This window comes from Peromyscus californicus, unplaced genomic scaffold (genome assembly GCF_007827085.1).
Source record: "Peromyscus californicus insignis strain IS unplaced genomic scaffold, ASM782708v3 Scaffold_4__1_contigs__length_199733344, whole genome shotgun sequence".
Classification (NCBI taxonomy): Eukaryota; Metazoa; Chordata; class Mammalia; order Rodentia; family Cricetidae; genus Peromyscus; species Peromyscus californicus.
Window position 1 is genome coordinate 93,684,647 of NW_026294562.1, and position 22,073 is coordinate 93,706,719.

General features: G+C 38.2%; 1 protein-coding gene and 1 non-coding gene across 3 annotated transcripts in view; both read right to left on the reverse strand.

The window, feature by feature from the left end:
* Positions 1-5,611: 5,611 nt before the first annotated feature.
* Ipo7 (importin 7) overlaps positions 5,612-22,073 on the reverse strand; it is a 44,433-nt gene continuing 27,971 nt past the window's right edge. The window contains exons 9-25 of one of the 2 annotated variants that reach the window (XM_052714801.1): positions 20,825-20,959; positions 20,047-20,146; positions 18,919-18,995; positions 18,500-18,616; positions 17,150-17,239; positions 16,589-16,754; positions 16,272-16,432; positions 15,260-15,388; positions 13,779-13,845; positions 13,575-13,700; positions 12,757-12,854; positions 11,552-11,647; positions 11,117-11,337; positions 10,817-11,022; positions 8,733-8,936; positions 8,059-8,175; positions 5,612-7,451 (exon numbers count right to left, since the gene is read on the reverse strand). In XM_052714801.1, the coding sequence (XP_052570761.1) occupies positions 7,354-7,451; positions 8,059-8,175; positions 8,733-8,936; positions 10,817-11,022; positions 11,117-11,337; positions 11,552-11,647; positions 12,757-12,854; positions 13,575-13,700; positions 13,779-13,845; positions 15,260-15,388; positions 16,272-16,432; positions 16,589-16,754; positions 17,150-17,239; positions 18,500-18,616; positions 18,919-18,995; positions 20,047-20,146; positions 20,825-20,959 (2,208 nt within the window). In that variant the 3' untranslated portion in view covers positions 5,612-7,353. Of the gene's footprint in view, positions 7,452-8,058; positions 8,176-8,732; positions 8,940-10,816; positions 11,023-11,116; positions 11,338-11,551; positions 11,648-12,756; positions 12,855-13,574; positions 13,701-13,778; positions 13,846-15,259; positions 15,389-16,271; positions 16,433-16,588; positions 16,755-17,149; positions 17,240-18,499; positions 18,617-18,918; positions 18,996-20,046; positions 20,147-20,824; positions 20,960-22,073 lie in introns of both variants that reach the window. The other variant, XM_052714800.1, reaches the window with a different exon arrangement.
* LOC128095830 (small nucleolar RNA SNORA23) lies at positions 16,837-17,020 on the reverse strand. The gene has a single exon (XR_008213429.1). It is a non-coding gene; the product is annotated as a small nucleolar RNA SNORA23 (small nucleolar RNA).

Consider the following 22,073-nt stretch of genomic DNA (forward strand, 5'->3'; position numbering starts at 1 on the left):
CCGCATAGCAATTCTGAAGCCCGCCCCTAGCCTCCATTGGTTTGTCATTACGTCACTCACCGGAAGACTCTTGTTCTCTATTGGTCCAAATTTAGTGACGGGCAGGAAAATGTCATTGACCCCACCCACTTTTCGTACGTCACCGTATCTTGGCCTTCCGGCCCTCGCCTGAGTGGTTAGCGCCAAGGTCAGAATTAAAGCTTCTGTGTCTGACTGGTTGGAAGAACCGCTCATCCCGGACCACTCCACCCTACCGACGAGTGAATTATGCCGATTCTGGGGCGCCAGCGGGAGGCGCCATTTTGTAGCGAGGGAGGGAGGTTGGTCCTTTTGATTGCCCGGGAGGGAAATGGGGTGATGGGCGCCATTTTCCCTACAGGACCGAGCTGGAGGCTTTGGAGCTCCCGGTGGGCTTGCCGGAGCGCTTATCGGAGGCCGAATGGGCCTTGCCTTGCTGTTGACGAATGTTATTCCATTAGGAGGGAGGATGCAGGGGGTGGTAGGGCCGCACAGGGGCGCCCACGCGCTCCCTTGGGGCTCTCTGAGCCGGCCGAGGCCTTCACTCTGGGGCTCTTTGTCCCTATCGCTGATGGCCGCGACCGGGTTCCGAAACTGCCTGCCTTTTCCCGGTCTCCGGGCACGGCCGTGCGGTGGGAAGTTAAGCTTTCTGCTACTTTTTGCAATTCCGGCGGATCCCAGCTTCCGCTGGGACACAGTGCAAATGGTCTTGTGTGACCGTGAACTTGTGGCTCTGAAGTTAGTAGTCGACCTACTTGGCGTTGCTGCGTTCCTTTGTGCTTTCCCTGTTTTATCCGAAATGAAGGATGGAGAAGGCATCTGTCGTGTTCTTTAAGCCTATTGAGACATTAGTTGTGGCGTGTGTGGTATGATATTTATTGGTGCCCTCGGCCCAACCCTTTTTTAAACCATTTCAAATATGAGGTATTTCAGGTGGTACTCGGTAAAGATGAGATGAGCTGCAGTGTGCGTAGTTAAATAGTTAGTTGCCAGGTACATATTTCTATAGAATAGGGAGGCTAACAAGCAGTAGCAGTTTTATTCAGTTTGTTGCATTTCAGGTAATGATGGAATAGATACAAGATAAAGTAAGAACGTTAAAGATAACAAGTAGAAAATACTTGAATTTGTAACTGAATCTAGTCGGAACTTGAAAGTTTTACATACTTTCACCCTCACCCCATTTATTTTGAGACTGAGCTTTGCAGTGTAGTCCAGGAGGCTATGAACTTGGTAGGGAATCATCTTGCTTCAGCCTCCGGAGTGCTAGGAGTACAAGTCGATGCCACCAGATCCAACATCATTCCAGGTTTTTAGTTATGTTTATTCTAACCAAGGCATAATTACGTAATTGGTATACCTATGTCATTTAATAGGGAACAGGACTTGAAACGTTTAAACATAATATTCTTTTTTGACTTGAGAGGTCTTCTGTGGCTCATCTGGCCTCAGACTTCCTATGTAGAGGGCGATAACATGATCTTGAACGAATAATCCACCAGGCACCAACTCCCAAACCCTAGCATGACAGGTGTATGTCACCTTTTCTTGTCCTCTTAGGTCTTTCTACCTGTTCACCCGGCCAATAATGGATTATAGGCATGTCTTTAGAACAGTAGTTCTCAACTTTAGTAACGCTGCAACCCTTTAATAGTTTCTCATGTTGTGGTTACCTCCAATCATAAAATCATTTCGTTGCTACTTCATAACTGTAATTCTGCTAGTTATGAATTGTAATGTGGATATCTGATATAGGACCCCTGTGAAACGGTGTCTGTCCCTCTTGAGGGGTCGAGGTCTACAGGTTGAGAACTGCTTTAGAAGTACTTGAGTGTTGGATATACCTTGGTTTAATTCCCAGGAATGCAAAATGAAGTTGTGATTGCTCTTTAGCCCTTGGGAAAAATGGGATATGACATTGGATTAGGTTACTTGACACTGGCTGGCTTTGCTTATTTAAATCTATGAGATTTTCAGTACAGGACTGAAAAGAAAAACATACTTTCTGTACCCATAGATGGTATGATTTTATGTATAAAAGTGTTTTGTCTGCATGTATACCTGTGTAGTATGGGTAGAGGAGGCTAGATGAGGATATCAACAGAAATGTTTACTGATTCTTTGTGCATCTGTATGTGTGTGTGTATTGCTAGAGAAATGCTGGGTACTCAGATATGCTAGGCAAATGCCCTGCTATTGAGCTGTGTCTCCTCCTTGCCTGTTTTATAAGTTGTCTTTTATTGGTAAAGTTTGGGTGCTGCTAGATTAAATTTAGAGCCCTCCATTGGTTTTTCCTGTGTCTGGATACCAACCAATCAGATTCATGATGTACCAGTATATTCTTGGTTAACTTTTCAGGCTAATGTTGGGACTCAGCCTTATGCATGCTAGGCAAGCACTGTTGCCACTGGAGCTATACAATCTTAAAGACTTATTCTCTGAGGAGTTTAAAAAAAAAAAAGACATTTTGCTAAGCTGCAGAGGTTGTACCAGATTTATATCCTGTACATATAAAACATGCCTGGCAGATCCATAAATTTTTAGTAGTCTTCTTTTTGTGTTCTGGCTTTGTCTAATCTAAAATTATGATCTTTAATCCACTTATGTAATTTAGGGATATGATATGTGAGCTGAGAGGCCTTTGCATGTAGGTACTTGCATCAAGATCATTAATTCCCACCCTATTAAATGATCACAAAAGGTTTCTTCCTCAGCTCTTTATTCTTTGTCTAAAACCAGTACCACTACATTGTCATTACGAAATCATGTTCTTTTTCAGGATTGTTTTGGATATTCTGGTCACTCTTATATGCTCAAAGTGAATAAATTTGTCAATTACTGTTGGGGGGCAAAAAAAAGTGCTCATTATATCGAGTACATGAAGATTAACTTGGAAGGAATGCATTGCAGCATTATCAGGCACAGAAAGTTCCTTTGTTCCTAGTTTGCTTGATTTAAGAGAACTCAATTAAAAAAAAAATAGTTGAGTATGGTGGTACTTATCTTTCATCCCAGTGCTTAGGAGGCAACAGCAGGCGGATCTATGCTTCCAGCCTGTTCCACAAAGTTTCAGGCCAGCCCGGGGAGGCTTTTTCATCACATCTGATTTATTCATCGTATGGCTACTAAGCTGCCTCGCTCACACATCATGCTGCACTCAAATATAAGGAACCTATAGTGTCACTGATTTACTTTAGCTAGTTAGTTACAACCTAGCTCTATTAAGCCTCTGGAGAAACACTATTAGTTGTTCAATTTAAGAACCTCTGTTCTGGGACTGGAGAGAAGGATCAGGTTAAAGACTAGCTCCACTTCTAGAGAACCCAGGTTCAATTCTCAGCACCCACATTGTAGTTCACAACCAACATTCTGTAACATGAGTTTCTGAAGATTTAACACCCTCTTTTTGTCTCTTTGGGTACCATGCAAAAGGTGCATAAATATATGTGCAGCCCAAAACCCACAAATTTAAGAAAATCTGGGGCTAGAGAAATGACTTATGGTTTACAGAGTAAGATTACTGGCACCCACATCAAGTACCTCACAACTGCCTGGAGCTCCAGCTTCAGGGAGCTGACACTTGTTGGAGAATGAGAATATTCCTTTACACTGTGTTAAGATGTGTCACTGTGATTGGTTTAATAAAGAGCTGAATGGCCAATAGTTAGGCTGAAAGAGGTTAGGCAGGACATCTGGGGATAGAGGAAGAAAGGTGGGATTCCCAGCCAGGCAGAAAAGGTAGCATGAGCAGTACAGAGATGTGGCAATAGCCACACAACAGAATGTAGACTAAAATAAATGAGTTAAGTTATAAGAGCTACCGGGACAAGCCTAAGCTAAGGCCAAGCTTTCATAATTAATATTACGTTTCCATGCCATTATTTGGGAGTTGGTGGTACAGACAAAGACTTGATACAGATACCTCTATGACCTCCTTGGGTACATGACACACAAATAAATGATAAAAATTAAAAGACATCTGCCAGTTGGTGGTGGCGCATGCTTTTAATCCCAGCCAGGCAGATCTCTGTGAGTTCCAAGTCTACAGAGTGAGATCCAGGACAGCCACCAAAACTACACAGAGAAACCCTGTCTTGGGGGAAAAAAAAAAAAAAGGAAAAAAGTATTGTTTGAAGTAAGAAATAAGTGAAAAACAGTGAAGGGGAAAAAAAAAAGTCTTAAAAGAACTGATCTTAGTCAAGGTGTGGTGGCACATATCTAATCTTACATGGAGGCAGAAGAGTCAAGAGTTAAAAAAAGACCAGTGTATCCTGTGATAATCTTATCTCAAAAAGTTCCAAGCCCCAGGCTAGATGGCTGCCTCTGCAGTTAAGAACACCTACTCTTGCAGAGTGCCTAGGTTCTCCCACTCCCAAGGGGTGGCTCACAACCATCCCTAATTCCAGCCCCAGCTGACTCCAATACTGTCTTCTGGTCTACCACAGGCACCGCATATGCTACAAGGTAGTGTGTTGGTCGCTCTTGCTATACTCTGGTCTCTTTCAGAGGTAAGACTATCAGGCAATAACTCATATTCATAAATTAATAGAATAGCAGTACTATGAACAAAAGGAAAAGCAGCATCTAAAAAAGTGGGGAAGTCTATACACAAATTACAAGAACTAGGTCACTGTTCTTGAAATGTCTCAAAAGAAGACATATCTCATATTCTCAAAAGAATATCTCAAAAAGAAGAGATGTCTCAGATTAAGCACACTGGCTGATAATTCCAGCGTACCCAGGTTCAATTCTCAGAACCCCTATGGTGGCTTATAAGCATGTTACTAATGCCAGTTCTAGGGTATCTGATGCCCTCTTCTGGCCTCTTTGGGCACTGACTGCATGCACTTGGAAGCAAAACACCCATACACATAAAAGAAATTTCCTTCTGCAGGGCATGGAGACAGGCCTTTAATACCCTACTAGGGAGGTACAGAGTTCAAGGCTAGTCTGGTCTACACAGTAAGTTCCAGGAAGCAAGGGTTACATAGAGAACCTGTCTCAAAAACAAAAATACTCACCCATAATTTTTATGATTTTTTTTTTTGGGGGGGAGTTCACTGTCATCTTCTAGAAACTTAAATTTTGAGGTTAAGTGTAACAGAAAAAAATGAAATTTAGGTATATCTGATGCATTAAAAAACACCACTTGAACACTATTTAAATAATTATAAATTCTAACATTAAAAAAATCTGTAAGTGGTGATTAGATTATATTACACGAGACAGTAAGCTTTTTTGGTCTTGAGACAGTGTTTTTCTGTGTAGCCTTGTCTGTCTTTGTTCTTAAAAGATCTGCCGGTCTCTGTTTCCAGAATGCTCAACAATAAATGTTTTTAAAGATAGGCCAGTGCAGTTTCTTGAAACAAGAACCTTACCAAATGAGAATTTTCATTCTGTGTATGGGACTAACTAAAACCTTTATTAGATATGGTTTTCCGGTAACAATGTGAAAACTGGATCAATTCAAAGATAAGTGAAGTCTGAAAATTTAAAAAGCAGAGTAGATATTAGGGTACAAAAACATAAAGGAAGACGATAATGTTTATAATATTCAGTATCTCCTCTCTGTACACAATGTTGCATATATATATATATATATAACTACTCCATTTTCACTTTATTGATTTTATAGAATAGTGACAATCCCTTAAGCAACCTAGGGTATACACTTGGTGCCTAACTATGAGATGGTAGTAGTAGCACACTTGATTAACAGTTTGTACCCACACATTTAGACATCTTTTTCTTTTGGCCAATATTTTAGTATTAAATTCAGAAATACCAAACAGTGCTAACATCAGTGGCTTGAGTATTGGTATACAAGAAAAACACAACACCAAAGGGTTTTCTTAATTATGCATTTTAAATATCAATATGTGCATTTCATTTGTACAGTTTATAAATTTTGTTTTAGACAACAGTATGTAGTTTGAATCCACTGAGATGTTGCTTTCAATTTGAAATATTGTGTATACATGTATATAAAAAATAATCCAATGTATGACTCATCTGACAGATGTTTAAGATCAATAAGGGAGTATCTTTGAACATGCATTTAGGAAGAGAGGGGAGAAGCCCACCTCGCCACCCTGTTGTTGCTGGCTTGTTTCTGCAGTGGTATCAATAGTGGTTTTTAGAGGGAACCATGTGCCTTCAGTCTACAATTAGCATAAAGATACCATAATCAAGACGGGTAGAAGAGAGGAAGAAAGAGGAATGGGCAGATATTAGTCTTAAGTACATTTTGCACTCTTTGTGGTACAGGATAAAAACAGGACAGTGGGGATAGGGATTAATTAGGAATAAATTGCAATCAGATCAAGACATAATTGCCGAATTAAGTTCTTTTAATAGATTGCATATATAGATGTTTAGCCATACTCTAGATCAACTCTTTAAGAGTAGAATTTTTATATCCAATTTACATGCTTCAGATATCACCTTTGTTACATAAGGTCTTGTATCCAAATGTCCACTTGTACACTGAGAGCTTTAAGGAACAAAAAAGGACACAGAGGGACTTGCCATTTTTAGCAGCAATGAAACATCACTAACCCCTTTTTACATACCGAATTCTCAAGTCACTACCAGAGGTGAGTGCACCACAAAGTCACCAGATACAAAATTGCTAGTTCATTTTTAAATTAATAATTAACCTGAAATTACCCCTGCCCCCCACCCCATTACATCCCTTTTTATAAACAGCAAACAGTTTTGCTTTTATACATAGGCTAGCAGGCTTGTTTCAATATGAAAGTGCTAATTCATTTACAGATTTTAAAATCAGTTATGTAGTGCTACAATAAATGTCCAATCTACATAGGAACAATCTGATGAATGAAAATGATAGACTGAATAAGGCTATCTGATTACCTTATCTTATTTACATATAAAGGATACCCAATGGTAAGGAAGAGACAGAAATCGGACAAATACTTAGAGGTGTAAGAATTACATCTACCTTTGAACTTTATATACTGTAAATGAGACATTTTAAATAGTCCTGTAGCCCATGCCTATTTTTTTCCTCAGAAAAAGAAAAGCTGCCTTCATGACATCCCCTCATTTCAGATTTCCACAGTGTCTCTTGAAGCTTCAGAGTCAGGATCTTACTTTCTTCAAAAAATAAAGAAAATAGCCCCCCAAGTTAACCCCTCCCCAGATCCCTCTAGTTTCTCGTCCAGTGCCAGGTTACATGATCAGCTCCCACCTCCTGGGGTTTCTGTCCATCTATTGATCAGTTAGTAGATAACATGAACCGGTTCTGGAACCACTACTAGGAGGAACACAAGCTCTTCACTACACTCACACAGCAGGAAAGAAAGTAGAAACTCAATTCATCCCTGGTGCCGGGCCCCCAAAATTGAAAGAACTTGGCACAACTGGAGCGCTGAATTTGTATCCTCCATGTTTCTCAATCATTTTGGATTCTAGAAAACAAGGAGGTGAAACATTAATGGTCACCTGATCATCTTACTGCTTTAATAGATACATGTACTAGAGATCTTAGCCAATTTTGACTTACTTGTAAATAAAAAAGTCCCTACACTTTACATTATGCAAATAAATCATTAAGTACTCATCTTAAAAGGGAACAAATATATCTAGCTGGTGAAATGCAATTAAATCTTAAATATAAAAAATACCAGAATGCTATGCTCAACTTATACTATGACTACTCAGATTGGATATTAACACTTACAGAAAATGGTTAGGCTGTGTATCATACATAGTAATTTTAAAATGTATATACTGAAATGTTTAAAGATGAAATAGCTATGATTTTTAATAACTCAGAATTTTATATCTTCAAGAATTTGTTACATTATCCTGAATTTAAGCAATTTTATTAAGGTACTACACACTGAGTGTAATCTAAAGTTATACTTAAAGACAATTCAGTGTGTATATATAACTCCAGCCCACATACCTTTACAGAATGTTAAATGCCTTCAATTATAAATTAAATCCCTTCGATTATAAAGCTGTATGAAGTCATTAATTGCATCAGAGAAGAGTTATGGTTTACTAACATACCATGGGCTGCTCTTCTTTGATCAGCCAGAGTTGCTATGTCCTGTAATTGTTTTCTTTGTTCTTCATTAAGACCATGAGTCAAAGCCTGATACCACACAGGATTACGATTCTGAATAGCTGTATAGGGAGGAAAAGATGGTGAGGGGAAGAACATTAGACATGATAATAACCAATTTGAGTTCCAGGACAGAGAAACCTTGTCACAAACAAAAAAAAAAAAAAAAAAAAAGAAAGTTTAAGTCTCATCACTTTTTAATAAATAACAAACTTGATAGACTTCAGAAATAAAGCTAGCCTAATTCCGACAAAAGATTAAAAAACCAGTTCCAGGATGGCCAGGGCTATAAGAGAAACTGTCTCAAAAAAACAAAAAGAACAAAACAAAAAGGTTTTAACTGTATAATTCATGAAATTTTCTGATAATGTACATCTTTCAAATTACAAATTAAATGTAAGTAATAGAATACAGGCAGAAGCCAGACATGGTAGTACAAATGAGAGGCACGGTGGTACATACTATAGGCAGCCTAGTCTGCATAGTAAATTCCCATCTTCAAAACTCAAAGGAAGCAAATATTTTCTACTGCTTTGTCAAGTGAATCTCTTATTAAAGGGGTAGAGAACAAAAGAACAGATCTATTCAATTAAATGGTTCGTTTAAGAAGTTGGCTTACTTTGAAATATAGCTTTAAAGATCTGATACTCATCAACAGGGTTGTCTTCATCATCGATGATTGTGGAATAGCCTTCCAAAGCTGTTTCCTCAGCATCATCTTCTTCCCAATCTTCATCATCTCCATCTTCACCTGCTTGCTTAGCCAGAATCTCCAAATATTCCTGCCCATCTTCATCAATATCATCTTCATCACTCCCCAGTTCTTCTGCCAAGTCAGTTATTTATGACAATGAAACATTCTGTTACTCAGCAAAGTGACAATTACTTCAACACTCTTAGGTGTCTATGAAACCCAACTAAGACTCAACTGATAATAACATAATAAAACTTTTGTTTGTTAAGACAGGGCCTCTCAACAAACTCAGCCTGGAGAGGGACTCATGGTATCATGCTCCATTTAATTGCTGAGATTGCATGTGTGTGTTGCAACACCTGGCTCCATCTATGATCCAAATACAGGTGACAAAGGGAAGGAAAACTGCCTGATTTCCTCGAGGTGATAGACAAGAATCACTGTCCCCATGTGATATATAAGGATATTGAATGGTTTTCTGTTATAATCCACGTTAAAAAGGCCTGGTAAGGCCAATCCTGGTCAAGTAACCCCAACATGGGGGAATAAAAAAGTTGAGTTCCAGGCCAAAACAGGGTACAGAGTAAAACCTTGTCTCTAAGATAAATTACACTAAAAAAAAAAAAAAAAAAAAAAAAAAAGGGCGGGGGGCAGGGGCGGCAAGAGACTAGTGAACCAATAGTAAACTTCCAGAGCTCTTTTATTCCACAGAAATAAAATACTACTTACCCAATCAAACAATCTAGAAAGCTTCAGGCAAATGAACCCCCACCCTTTCTCCTCCCAAGAATCTTTCACCTTCTTTTCAAGGAGGCTGAACTTTGCTTTGTCTTTTAATAACTGGTTTTGAGGGGCTGGAGAGATGGTTTAGTGGTTAAGAGCACTGGCTTCTCTTACATAGGCCACAAGTTCAATTCACAGCACCCAAATGGCAGCTCACAACTGTCTGTAACTCCAACTCCAGGGATTCACCCTCATACAGACATACATGCAAACAAAACATCAGTGTACATAAAATAAATCATAGAAACTGGATGTGAGCCAGGCACAGTGGTACATGCCTTTAACCCCAGTACTTTGGAAGACAGAGGCAAGTGGATTTCCTTGAATTCAAGACAGTCTGATCTACATAGTGAGTTCCAGGACAAGGCTCTATAGAAAGAATATGTCTCAAAAATCCAGGGGTAAAGAACTTGAGGTGATTTTTTGGTGATGGCATGATTTCTACAGATATAGCCACTTCTGGTTAGTATGCTGAGATTATAGGTGTCAAATTCAATTTACATTAATAGCCTACATTATCTTATAAGTTAAGTGTTGAAGCCAGTATCTACCTTAATTTTATCTAAAAAAATTTTTTCTTTTATTTTGGCCGGGCGGTGGTGGCACATGACAAATCCCAGGACTCGGGAGGCAGAGGCAGGTGATCTCTGTGAGTTTGAGGCAGCCTCGGCTACAGAGCTAGTTCCTGGACAGGGTCCAAATCTAAAGAGAAACCCTGTCTCAAAAAAAAAAAAAAAACAGGAAAATTTCTCCTATAAGTGTTTTGCTTTCATATGTGTAAGTATACCATGTATGTGGACCACCTGAGAATGCCAGAAGAGAGCACTGGATCTGATCTTTTTGCCTCTACATTCAGAGTGGTGGGTTTATAAGGTGCTGGGATGGAATTCAGGCTTTGTGCATGTTGTGCAAGCACTCTAGCAACTGAGATACATTCTTAGCTCATCTTCCTAAACTCAACACCTTTAATACTATTTGGCAAAATAACACATGCTTTACTGCCTTTCAAGTTTAACTCTTTGAAAAAATATGGTCTATTTAGCTAAGGCTGGCCATAAATGTGAGAACATGAGAACGGCTGTAGCCTACCAGGCACTGGGATATCAGGAGGTATTGGCCTACACCTGGCTTTCCTATAAATGAATTTGGCTATGATCTTATGATAAAGAATTCGATGATGAGTCTAAGCAGTTAAGTTTTGTTTCCCTATACCACAAATCCCTTACCAGTTTCATCCTCATCTTCGGCCTCATCGTCGTCGTCACTGTCATTTTCATGTTCTGCATGGCAGGCATAGGCTCTTTTTAATCCATTAAATAAAAGGATAAATGCTGGCAAAATCTGTCCTGAAACCTGATTTAAAACCTGTGGTATCTGTTCCATATCAATAAGGGCACACAAGCCCAGAACACACATCTTCCTGTCATGAAGCCTAAAATCATAAACAAAAACGAGAATTACACTTTAGTCTTTAGTCATAATATAAAGCAGACTCCCTCATAAAGTTACAATTTATTATCACTTACCCCAGGAAACAGTCAACGTCATTAAGCCATTGTGTGATAAAATGATTTGTAACTGGTTCCACGTTATTAGGGAAGCGAAGATTTTCTAAGGTATTAAGTAGTAGGTGTGGATTATAATACAAGGCTGCAATTGCAACTTGCAGGCACATTGTTCGGAGTTCACTTGTCTTAACCTCTCTCGTCAGTCTTTCTAAAGCCGCCTCCACGAATAATGGAATACACTGTAAAGAGAGATTATAAGATCTTCCAAGATTGTAATAGCATCTTACGAGGCTTTCTATATTAACTTATTCATTACTTCAACTAAACCTCTGACCCTAAAGGGGACATCCAAAGATGACTAGTATTTATTTAACTGTTACAGCGTTTTCATGGGAAATCTAATTTTAAAGACCAACACTCTGAAGTCTCAAACAGAAAATCAGCAACACTCACCTGATCGATGCCACGCCCTTTGCACTGTAGAATGATGACCTCTAACAATTTTGCTGCATGACATTCTGCATCTTCTCCTGCAACTCCAGTAAGAACCTGATCAACACAATACAAATTACAAGAAGGCTGTGTGAACTGTTTAAATCAGGGAAATAATTGACCCCTACCTATTTAGGTGAATAACTGCTATGTTCACCATAAAACGGACAGATGCTATTTGTGTGTCACAGCCTACCCTTCTGGCACTCTAGTTTGTAAGAAAAAAGCACATGTCCTGAATTCTTATTCTGGACTCTAGTACGTTAACAAACATTAAGTTCTCTCACCGAAGTAAAAACTAGAACATGCAGGCAGTGGTGGCACACGCCTTTAATCCCAGCACTTGGGAGGCAGAGCCAGGTGGATCTCTGTGAGTTCGAGACCAACCTGGGCTACAGAGTGAGTTCCAGGAAAGGCGCAAAGCTGCACAATGAAACCTTGTCTCAAAACAACACAACACTAATCTTTCAAGGATATCTGCCTCTTCTGTAAACAACAAACAAACCAAAAACCACCACCTCAAGTGTGGTAGCACATGCCTGTAATCAAAGGCCTAGAAAGGCTGAGGCAGGAGGATGAAAGCTTTTAGATTAGTCCAACACACACACACACACACACACACACACACACACACACACTCAAACCAAATGGCAGAGCAGTTTTGGTTAGTTTTTTGGTTTTGTTGCTATATAGGCCAGTGTAGCCTCTAACTCACAGTGCTGGAATTAAAGGGGTATGCCACCATACTCAGCCAAAGACCTGCAATCTCCAAGCATTCCTTTTTGTAAACATCTCTAAAGTCAGATCTTTAAAAAAAATCCCCAAGTTTAAAATATTTTGTCTATTTATCCAGAATCTTCCACATGCTAGGCAAGTGTTCTATTAACTGAAAATTCTTCCTCAAACCCAAAATTTCATTCCAATTTTTTGGTAAGAGCCTCAGACTTGCGATGTACCACATGATACCTTTGAACTGTCAATCCCCTTGCTTCAACCCACAACTGTGAGTAATCATGCCCTTCTAAGAAATAATTTTGTAACTTTTAAAATCTTTAATTGTCTGATCAATGTGTTGTTCTGTGTTCAGCACAATCTAGGGGCATGTGTTATTTATATCATTTTATTGCAACAACCTTCTGATATCTGCTATTAGAAAAGGGGCCTACCTTTTTACACATACTGTATATCATCTCAAGATACTTGGTATCAGATAGAAGCGTGTCTGTATCAACTGTTACATAGTTATGCAGAAGAGGCATCATGTCTATAGTTAAAATTAAAAAAAAAATCAATTTGTACATCCTTTACCTTTGTTTATCCCCCTCTGTCATATCCACAGTACAATTATTGACACCAAATTCATGACAGTGATTGTGGAGAAAGAAGCAGGGTTGAAATTATCTGTAGCAAAGCATGATGGTAGTCACAAGGCTAAGATAAGATGATGCAAAGAACACATAAAACTGGTAAAGGCTATATACAATGATTTAAAAGGCAGAGTCTCCTATAGCTCAGGCTAACCTCAAACTAGGTAGGTAGCAAAGGATGACTTTGAACCCCTACCTACCTGCCTCTGAGTGCTGGTACAGGTAGGTACCACCACAATGAGGTTACTCATATTTATAATAAAAATACTTCATTTATTTCTGAAAAAAAAGTTTTCTCACCAAAAGGCAAATCTAGCACTATTCTGTCCCTATCAATCACTTTAAAAAGAATTCCTTTGTATTAAAAAATACATGCACATATACTTATTTATATAGAATATTATTATGCATGTGTGTGCATGTGTGTTTTTAAAAGTAAACATTAACAATAATGATACAACAGACATTAATACCTATATGTCATCCTTGGGCATTGTTACTGATTAAACAATATAGCAGTTAAAGCAGGAAAATGTAGAGTGTTCAATTATAAGCTATGTGGTAATCACAATGGGGGTTAAGTAACAATACATATTTTCATGCTGATTTGACTTTACCTGTAAAGTAATCAAAGCCATCTTGCTGAAATACCTCAAATACAAGGGGCAGTAACTGCCACATCTGTGGAGACACTTGTTGACATGTCAGACTATGTGCCAAAGAGAAGATCTCCTCATAGAATTCTAGAAGAGAATATCAAGTTGTCAAGAAATGGTTATTCATCTTAAATGATATAAAAATGGTAAAATCAGGTATAATACCTAAGACATGCTGTTGTAAAACGGTCCCAATGACTTGTAAGCAGATTCCCTCAAGCTGCTGGGTTATCTAAAAGTTAAAAAAAAAAATTATAAAATGTCACATTTTTGTTAAGAAAGTACTTTAAATCTGTTGTGAAACAACATATAAAATTATAAACAAATCTTACACTAATATTTAATGGAAAATCATTACAATGAGAAAAATAAGGAACCACTTGCTTATTAACAAAAGTAACATAATGGGAAAATACTATATATAAAAACACAAAACTATAAAAAGAAAGCAATGTATTTTGAGCATGTGTATTACATACATAAACTCAGTCCAGACAAAACTAAAACTGCCTGGTTGAGCCAGGCAGTGGTGGCACATGCCTTTAATGCCAGCACTTGGGAGGCAGAGGCAAGAGGATCTCTATGAGTTTGAGGCCGAGGCCTTTGTTTATCCCCCTTTGTCATATCCACAGTACAATTACTGACCCCAAATTCATGACAGTGATTGTGGGGAAAGAAGCAGGGTTGAAATTATCTCTAGCCAAGCACTGTGGTAGTCATGAGGCTAAAGTGAAGAGGATATAAAGAACATATAAAACAGAACAGGCTATATACAATGATTTCAAAGCCTTTGTGGGGGTGCACCCAAAAAGCAAGACCTTATCTCAAAAATACCAAACAAAAAGAAAAGAACATAATCTCTGAGGGATTCAATTTCATCTATCTGAAACTGTCTGTGCTGGGGTATAGCTCAATGGTAGAACTACTACCTCTTAGCATATAAGAAGCTCTGCCTTGATCCCATGGGGGGGGGGGGGGGGCGACACCACAGACAAATAAAAAATTGGGTTCTTAAGGGAAATAAAATCTAAAGAAAACCCAGTGAAAATGTTAAAATACTATGAATCTAGGTGAGACCAGTTTGTTTTCTCTTGTTTTTTATGATTTAAATAATTAAAGCTTTTAATATTCATGATTATATTCCCCTTACATTTCAAAAAGATAATAGGCAAAAAGGATGAAGATAATGATAATTTCAGAAGTATGTGTATTCGGTAGTATGGTAAATGTTTTATGCCTATTTGTTTATTCATACATACATTCATGCATTCACTTGTGTGCAAATGCTGCGTCCAGGGACTGAACTCAGGTCATCAGGCTTGGAGAAAAGGACCTCTCCCTGGTGAATAATCTGATCAGTCCAAAACTAACCTCCAAGTGAAATTAGTACCATATTTTCAAAGAAATCACCATGTGCTGGATCTAGGAAAAATTATGAGCTACAAAAAATGGTAAAGCAAACAGCAGCTACTTCCAAATCACTCTGTGTGTACTCTAGAACTTAACATTTGTAAGGTACCAATCTTAACCTTAAAACGAGAAGTAATTAAGTGATCAAATAAAAGCAGATGAAATGACTTGATAACGTTCCATAAAAAACCGTGTAGCATGAGTCTTGTTATTTTTATGTACTGTTTACTTCTTACCTCTTTGTGATCTTCAACCACACTCAGAAGTGTGTCAATTGTATTTAGAATTCCCATAGCAGTGACTGCTTTGTCATCACTTCCTTCCTCATCTGGCCCAGTCTGGATTACTTGGTTAAATGTCATTGCCTAGAATCAAGAATATGAAATGTATTCAATGTTTTGGTTTTAAGACTGGGGGAAGAGTAAGAACACTGACACACAGAGTAGCAGGCAGGATGTGTATCCCAGGCAGGCCTCAAATTTCTGCCACAGTACTTGGGGGAATTGCAGACTGACAACTATGAGGGTAATGATGCAAGGTAGAGAGTGTGCTTATCATTAATATTATTAGTGCCAAAAGGAGTGAATGGAACCCAAGAGTTCAGTGCTAGCCACAGCAACATACTGAGAACCTTTCTTTGACTATGCCTAAATTCAGGTATATTAAATCACCAAGTTGCTGATGCCTTTCTAAAAACATGTTAGAGGGTTTTGTTTTCAAGTATGTCTGTGGAAAACCTGCATGTTTGGTGCCTGCTCACACAGACCAGAAGAAGGCATCATGGATGCTGTGGATCCAGGGTTGCACACAGTTCTAAGCCAACATGGAGGTGCTGGAAGTGCTTTAACCACTGAACCACCTCTCCATGCCTGATTTGCTATTTGTAACTATACCAACTGTTCTTAGTATTCAGGAAACCCCACAGATTATGAGCCTAACACACCTAAGAGCCTACACTATGACAATACAAGGATGAATTCCAGACACACTACATTTAGCTCTGGGAAGTTATTCAACCTTTTCCTACTTCACAATTATTCTCTATAAAACAGAGGAATCATTTCAACTAGAAGCATGTGAAAAACAAATGAGTTAAGTATCTGTCAAGGGGTTTATACAACATGTTACATAGTAAGTTCCATGAAATATTTGCTGTTAGGGAAAGCAAGACACCTGTGACAAACCACAGAGATCATACAAAAAGTCAAATTAACATCTTTGCAATAGTAACAGGTTCAAAGAACATACCAGATGCTGTGTCATTTCTACAGCAATAGGAGTAACTTCTTCACTATATTCGCAGATCATTTTCTGAATTACATTTGTAAGATCATCATTTTCTGTTTCTCTTATAATATGAAGAAGAGCCTGCATTACAGGTCTGATAAATGGAGTGATGTATTCTTTAGCTGTAATAGAGCAGGGGAGGAACTTAACAAACAGGTAAATAATAAGTTAGATACAAAAAGAGAAAACACCAAGTGCTTTCACGGAGTATATTAAGTTAGTTCCTAGAATTCTGCCTTACAGTTAAATAAGGATATTTGTACACATAAATCACTTACCTTTTTCTTGATTGCTGATCAACACTTGTAGTGCAATGGCAGCTTCCACTTTCACAGGCATTTCTCGATCATCAATCAGACATCTTCTTGTCAGCTCTAAAGCTGTTTGGAGGTTCTGATCACTTTTGAACTTCACTTCACAAAAATAGTGAAGTACCCAGCAAGCCTTTAAATACAGGGGGAAGGGTTGTGTGTGTGTGACTATAAACAGCTTGAATAGATTTCCCAAAAATAAGCTCTTCCCAGAGTTTTGTCTGAGAATTTGGAGGCTGGCCAGTGGGAGATGTGTTCAAACACGTAACACTAGACCAGTACTATGATCCCATATTACTCTTTGGCTGCACATTCTTTGTGTGGATAGCAAGATCTGAATGCAAAACACAAACAGATACTGCTACCAGACATAGATGACAACTATGCACACAGTACTACAGCAGCCAGATGAAGACTTACAGAAATAGAAGTCTTAACAAAGACACACATTTTCAAGCCAAACATTTTCAGTCATTCCTTAAAGGACATTTAAATAAATACATCGAATAATACAATTTTAAAACTTACTCTTGCTCTCATGTAGCCTAGCTCACTGCTGAAGAGAGGAAATACATGATTCTGCAACATATATTCCATTTGATCTTTGTAGATCTTTTTCTGTGAATATAAAAAATTTTTTTTTTCTAAAAAGTTGTCTAAACACAAATTGTCTCAAGTTGCAAATAAACATGATAATGTTAAAAGGGACTAATAAAGAGACACACATTTATTCTAATCCCTTTAATCTCATGAAGCTGTCATATGCTACTGATGTTAAAATGTTACAGACATTTTGTATCTTTTTTGGTTTTCTAAACGAGCAATTTAGGTTCTGAGATATATGCAAAATGAAAATATACACCCTACACAAACTTGTAAAAGAATGTTCTTAGCAGCAGGGTTCAGAATAGAGAAGAAGAAACACAGATAATATATATCAGCTGAAACATGAACAAATGCAGTATTAACAATTCAATTCAGTACTTGGCAATGAGGAATAAGCATAGCCACGTGCTAGATGAGAAACCTTTAAAACATTACACTAAATCCAAAGGCAGTCAAAAAGGACATGCAACCCTCAGTTTGTGTGAAAGGTCCAAAATAAATTCATAGATAAATGTAGGTGCAGGACTGGGAGGTTTGGCATGATATAGGGGGAGACTTCTATTTTAGAGACAGGATTTTTTTCTTTTCATTTTAAAGTTTACTTTTTGAACAGGGTCTTGGAACTTGCTTTGTAGACTAGGCTGGCCTTGAACTCACAAACTTCTGCCTGCCTCTGTTTCCCAAGTGCTGAGATTAAAAGCAAGACAGGATTTCAATTTTGTGGTGATGAAAATGTCTTGACATGAGATGGATGCAGTACTGTGAATATATTAATAACCACTCAGTTACTCTCTCTTAGAATTTTCTATTATATTTCTTATTTATTGTCTGTGTGTGTTTGCCACAGTGCTATGTGGACATCAGAGGACAACTTGCAGTAATTCTCTCCTACTATGTGAGACCTGAAAATTAAACTCAAGTCAGGTTTGGTGGCTTACCAGCTGTAGTTATATACTTTAAATAGATGAACTACATGGTATACATATCATACCTCAGGGAAAAACAAAAAACAAAAAAACAAGCTACTAATTTAGGGGCTGGCAAGATGGCTCAGCAGTTAAAAGCATTCACTGCTCTTCCAGATAATCAGAGTTCACTTCTCATAACCCATAAGCCGTTCACAACAACCTGTAACTCTAGCTTCAAGTTATCTAACAATGTCTTCTGGCCTCTACAGGTAGGTACTGCACACATGTGTTACACACATTACGTGCAATACATATAATTAAAAATATTTATTAACTACACACGCTGTCTCACACGAAGGAATACCTTTAGAAGTATTTCAGCTAAAGAGCCAATCATATGTAAGGCTCCATCTTTTTTACGAGGATCAGCATTTGGTTCAGTAAGAATCTGGTAGCAAAATCCCATAGTCTTTTGCAGTACCTGGAGAGACAAGAAATACAGTTCTTGAAGAACACACTGACAAAAACAACACACGATTAACATTGAAAAAAGAGCATATTTGAAGACATTTAAAATAATAAAGCAAGGCCGGGCAGTGGTGGCGCACGCCTTTAATCCCAGCACTCGGGAGGCAGAGCCAGGTGGATCTCCGTGAGTTCGAGGCCAGCCTGGGCTACCAAGCGAGTCCCAGGAAAGGCGCAAAGCTACACAGAGAAACCCTGTCTCGAAAAACGAAAAAAAAAAAAAAAAATAAAGCAAATGTTATCTATGTGATAACTCACCTCTTTCCTTTTACTACAGGCTGTAAACAAAAGTGTCTGGGCAGCGGTAGTAGGAGAAATGAAGTCTTCAAACACATCTAGAGAATAAATGTAAAATGAAAATTTAGAGAAAATGATAGTTTTTGCTTTGTTTTGCAATAAGGTCATTAGTATCCCAGGTTGGCCTTGAACTTCTTATCCTCCTGCCTCTAACTCCCAAATAAAAAGATTAGAGACATGGAATATGGTGCCCAGTTTACTAATTTTCTTTGGAAAATATTTCATATTCCTAATTTACAAATTATGTTATATAAAAAACAAAGTCTTTGAGTATGTTGTGGTGATGCAAACTTGTAATTCCAGCACTGAAGAGGCTGACACAGGAGAATCTTGAGTTAAAGTTAGCCACACCATGGTGGCACATGCCTTTTAATCCCAGCACTCAGGAGGCAAAGGTAGGTGAGCTGGAAGCCAGCCTGGTCTACCTACAGTTCCAGGATGGTAAGGCAATACACAGAGAAACCCTGTTTCAAAAACCACACCCAATCAAACAAAACCCATAATGGTGCTATAATGAATGAATAGGCCTAAAAGGACACACAAGAAATAAATTATATACTTTATGAAGCTTAGGCTGGCTGCATACAACCTTTATAATCTTAAACTTAAATATTTTTTTCTAAATGTAAAAATTTTTATTCAAAAAATATTTTGATTATATTCACTTATTTATGTGTGAGTAGATGGGGAGGTACATACCACAGCAGGTATGTTGTGGTCTTAAGAGGACAATCTCCGCCTGGCGGTGGTGGCACACGCCTTTAATCCCAGCACTTGGGAGGCAGAGGCAGGCGGATCTCTGTGAGTTCGAGGCCAGCCTGGGCTACCAAGTGAGTTCCAGGAAAGGCGCAAAGCTACACAGAGAAACCGAGGACAATCTCCTATGTGAGATCTCAAGGTCATCAGGCTTGGCAGCAAGCACCTTACCCATCTTTGTTGACCCTGTTTTGTTTTTGAGATAGTGTCTTACATAGTTGAAGTTGTCCTCAAAATTTTCATGCAGTTGAAGATAACCTTCCATTTTCCTTCCTAGTTTTAGGACTACAGGCCTGCACCACCATACCCAGACAGCAAGTTAAACTTTCTTACCAAACTTCATGCGTATATATTCGTAAGGGTCTTCTTGCCAGAGTTCCTCATCAGCATCTGTATAGCACATCAATGGAAAAATAACATCTTGGATAATGCCCTGCAATTTAAAAGTTAAGAAAGTAACAGTCTTCAGCTTTCAATTTTAACCTGTCCAATCGCCTTTAAGTAGCAAAACAAAATAAATATAAAATGATAGCAAACTCCATTAACTTATTTAATACATTTTAGACCAACATCCAAGCTGTATATCCACTTATAACGATTACATACTAAGACCCATGTATACATAGGTAGCACAGCTGTGCAGAGCCTGACCAGTACACTTCAGGGCCTAGGCTCAATCTCTAGCACTCCAAAACATGAAAAAACAAGGGAAGTAAATAAAGACAAAGAAATTCTAGAACTCTGAAAGTTAAATTATCAAAATAACAACATGATGAAAATAGGCCCTTGCTCAGTTCAAATCACACGACAAAAATATTAACTACAATCTAATGGTCAGAGCTTAAATATTAGCTGGAAGTTTGGGTTTTAGACTAAAATGTAGCTGGATATTCTTAAATTCCTCTCATTACTTATTATCAAACTGTTCTCTTCTTTTTCTGCTGCACTACCCAAACAATCACCAGAACTAGAGTAAGTTTCAAAACCCAACAATTATTCAACCTTTATTGCAATTAACGTATTTTATTACAACTGCTAACCAAAAAAAAAAAAAAAAAAAACACCAATCAATCAACAAAACAAAAAAGCCATCCCGAGAGAAAATTATTACTTGTATATGAGGCTTCAGGTTCTTCCAAGTAAGAGCATGGGAAACTCCTTGATTAATATAATTTAATGTCTGCTGTAAAACTCGAGGAGCCATATATTGTTTCTCCTTGTACTGATATAACACTTTCAATAAAACCTTTAAAAAAAGAAAAAGTACAATCAAAAACAAAATTCAGATAAATTTTAACCATTACAAACTAATAAAAACACATGCCTATACATCGCCACAAAATAAAAAAACATACTCCTTTATAAAAGACATTTTAGAACTTGTGGAGAACTACATTTATTTCCAAGGCATTTAAAATAATAAATGGTATAGTGACATGGCTCTGGGGAAAGACACTTGCCACCAAGCCTGAATTACAACCTGGAACTAACTGGATTCTGGCAAGCTGTCCTCTGGCTTCCACATGCATGCAATGAAATGCACTCATATACACATGTACATGCAAAACAAGTATTTTAAATGCAATAAAATGATAAACCAAAGGAAGACTGCGTCAAACTCAACTCAAGGCAGTTTCTGCTTGGTGTTGTTGGCCATCAATTTCATTCTATCTCTGATATTTGTTCTTTGACTTACAAGTTTCACCGAGAGAACACTGAGCCCCTGACTCTTTTAATTGGGATCTCCAGCTAACTGTCATGAACAAGACTTCCTAAGTCAGTTTCTGCTGGATATCTTCAATTTGTTGATGTTTCCCCCTCCTTTCCCTTATCCACCATTAGGGAAATTCAATCATTCAAAACTAAAAATGGGCTGGGTGGTGGTGGTGCACACCTTTAATTCTAGCACTCCAGGGCAGCCAGAACTGTTTCAGAGAAATTCTGTCTTGAAAAATTGAAATCCAAACAAACAAAACAACAAAAAACACCTAAACCCTGAAAATATGGCTATCATACATCATTTCCTGGAAGAGTACAAAATAATCAAACTCCTCAAAGTCCTCAGGCCAAAAATGTTTAACAACTGCCAGAAGGTTCAAAAATAGTCTTCTAGAAGAAATGAAGACAAAGATCAACTTTAAGCCAAACAAATCATGACAAACCTGTACATCCCAACACTAAGGAGATGAGGGAAAGGTTAGAATTTTCAAAAGCATTTTGAAAAGTAGGGCTGGAGAGATGGCTCAGCGGTTAAGAGCACTGACTGCTCTTCCAGAGGACCGGCGTTCAATTCCCAGCACCCATAGGGCAGCTCACAACTGTCTGTAATTCCAGCTCTAGGGCACCCTCACACAGACATA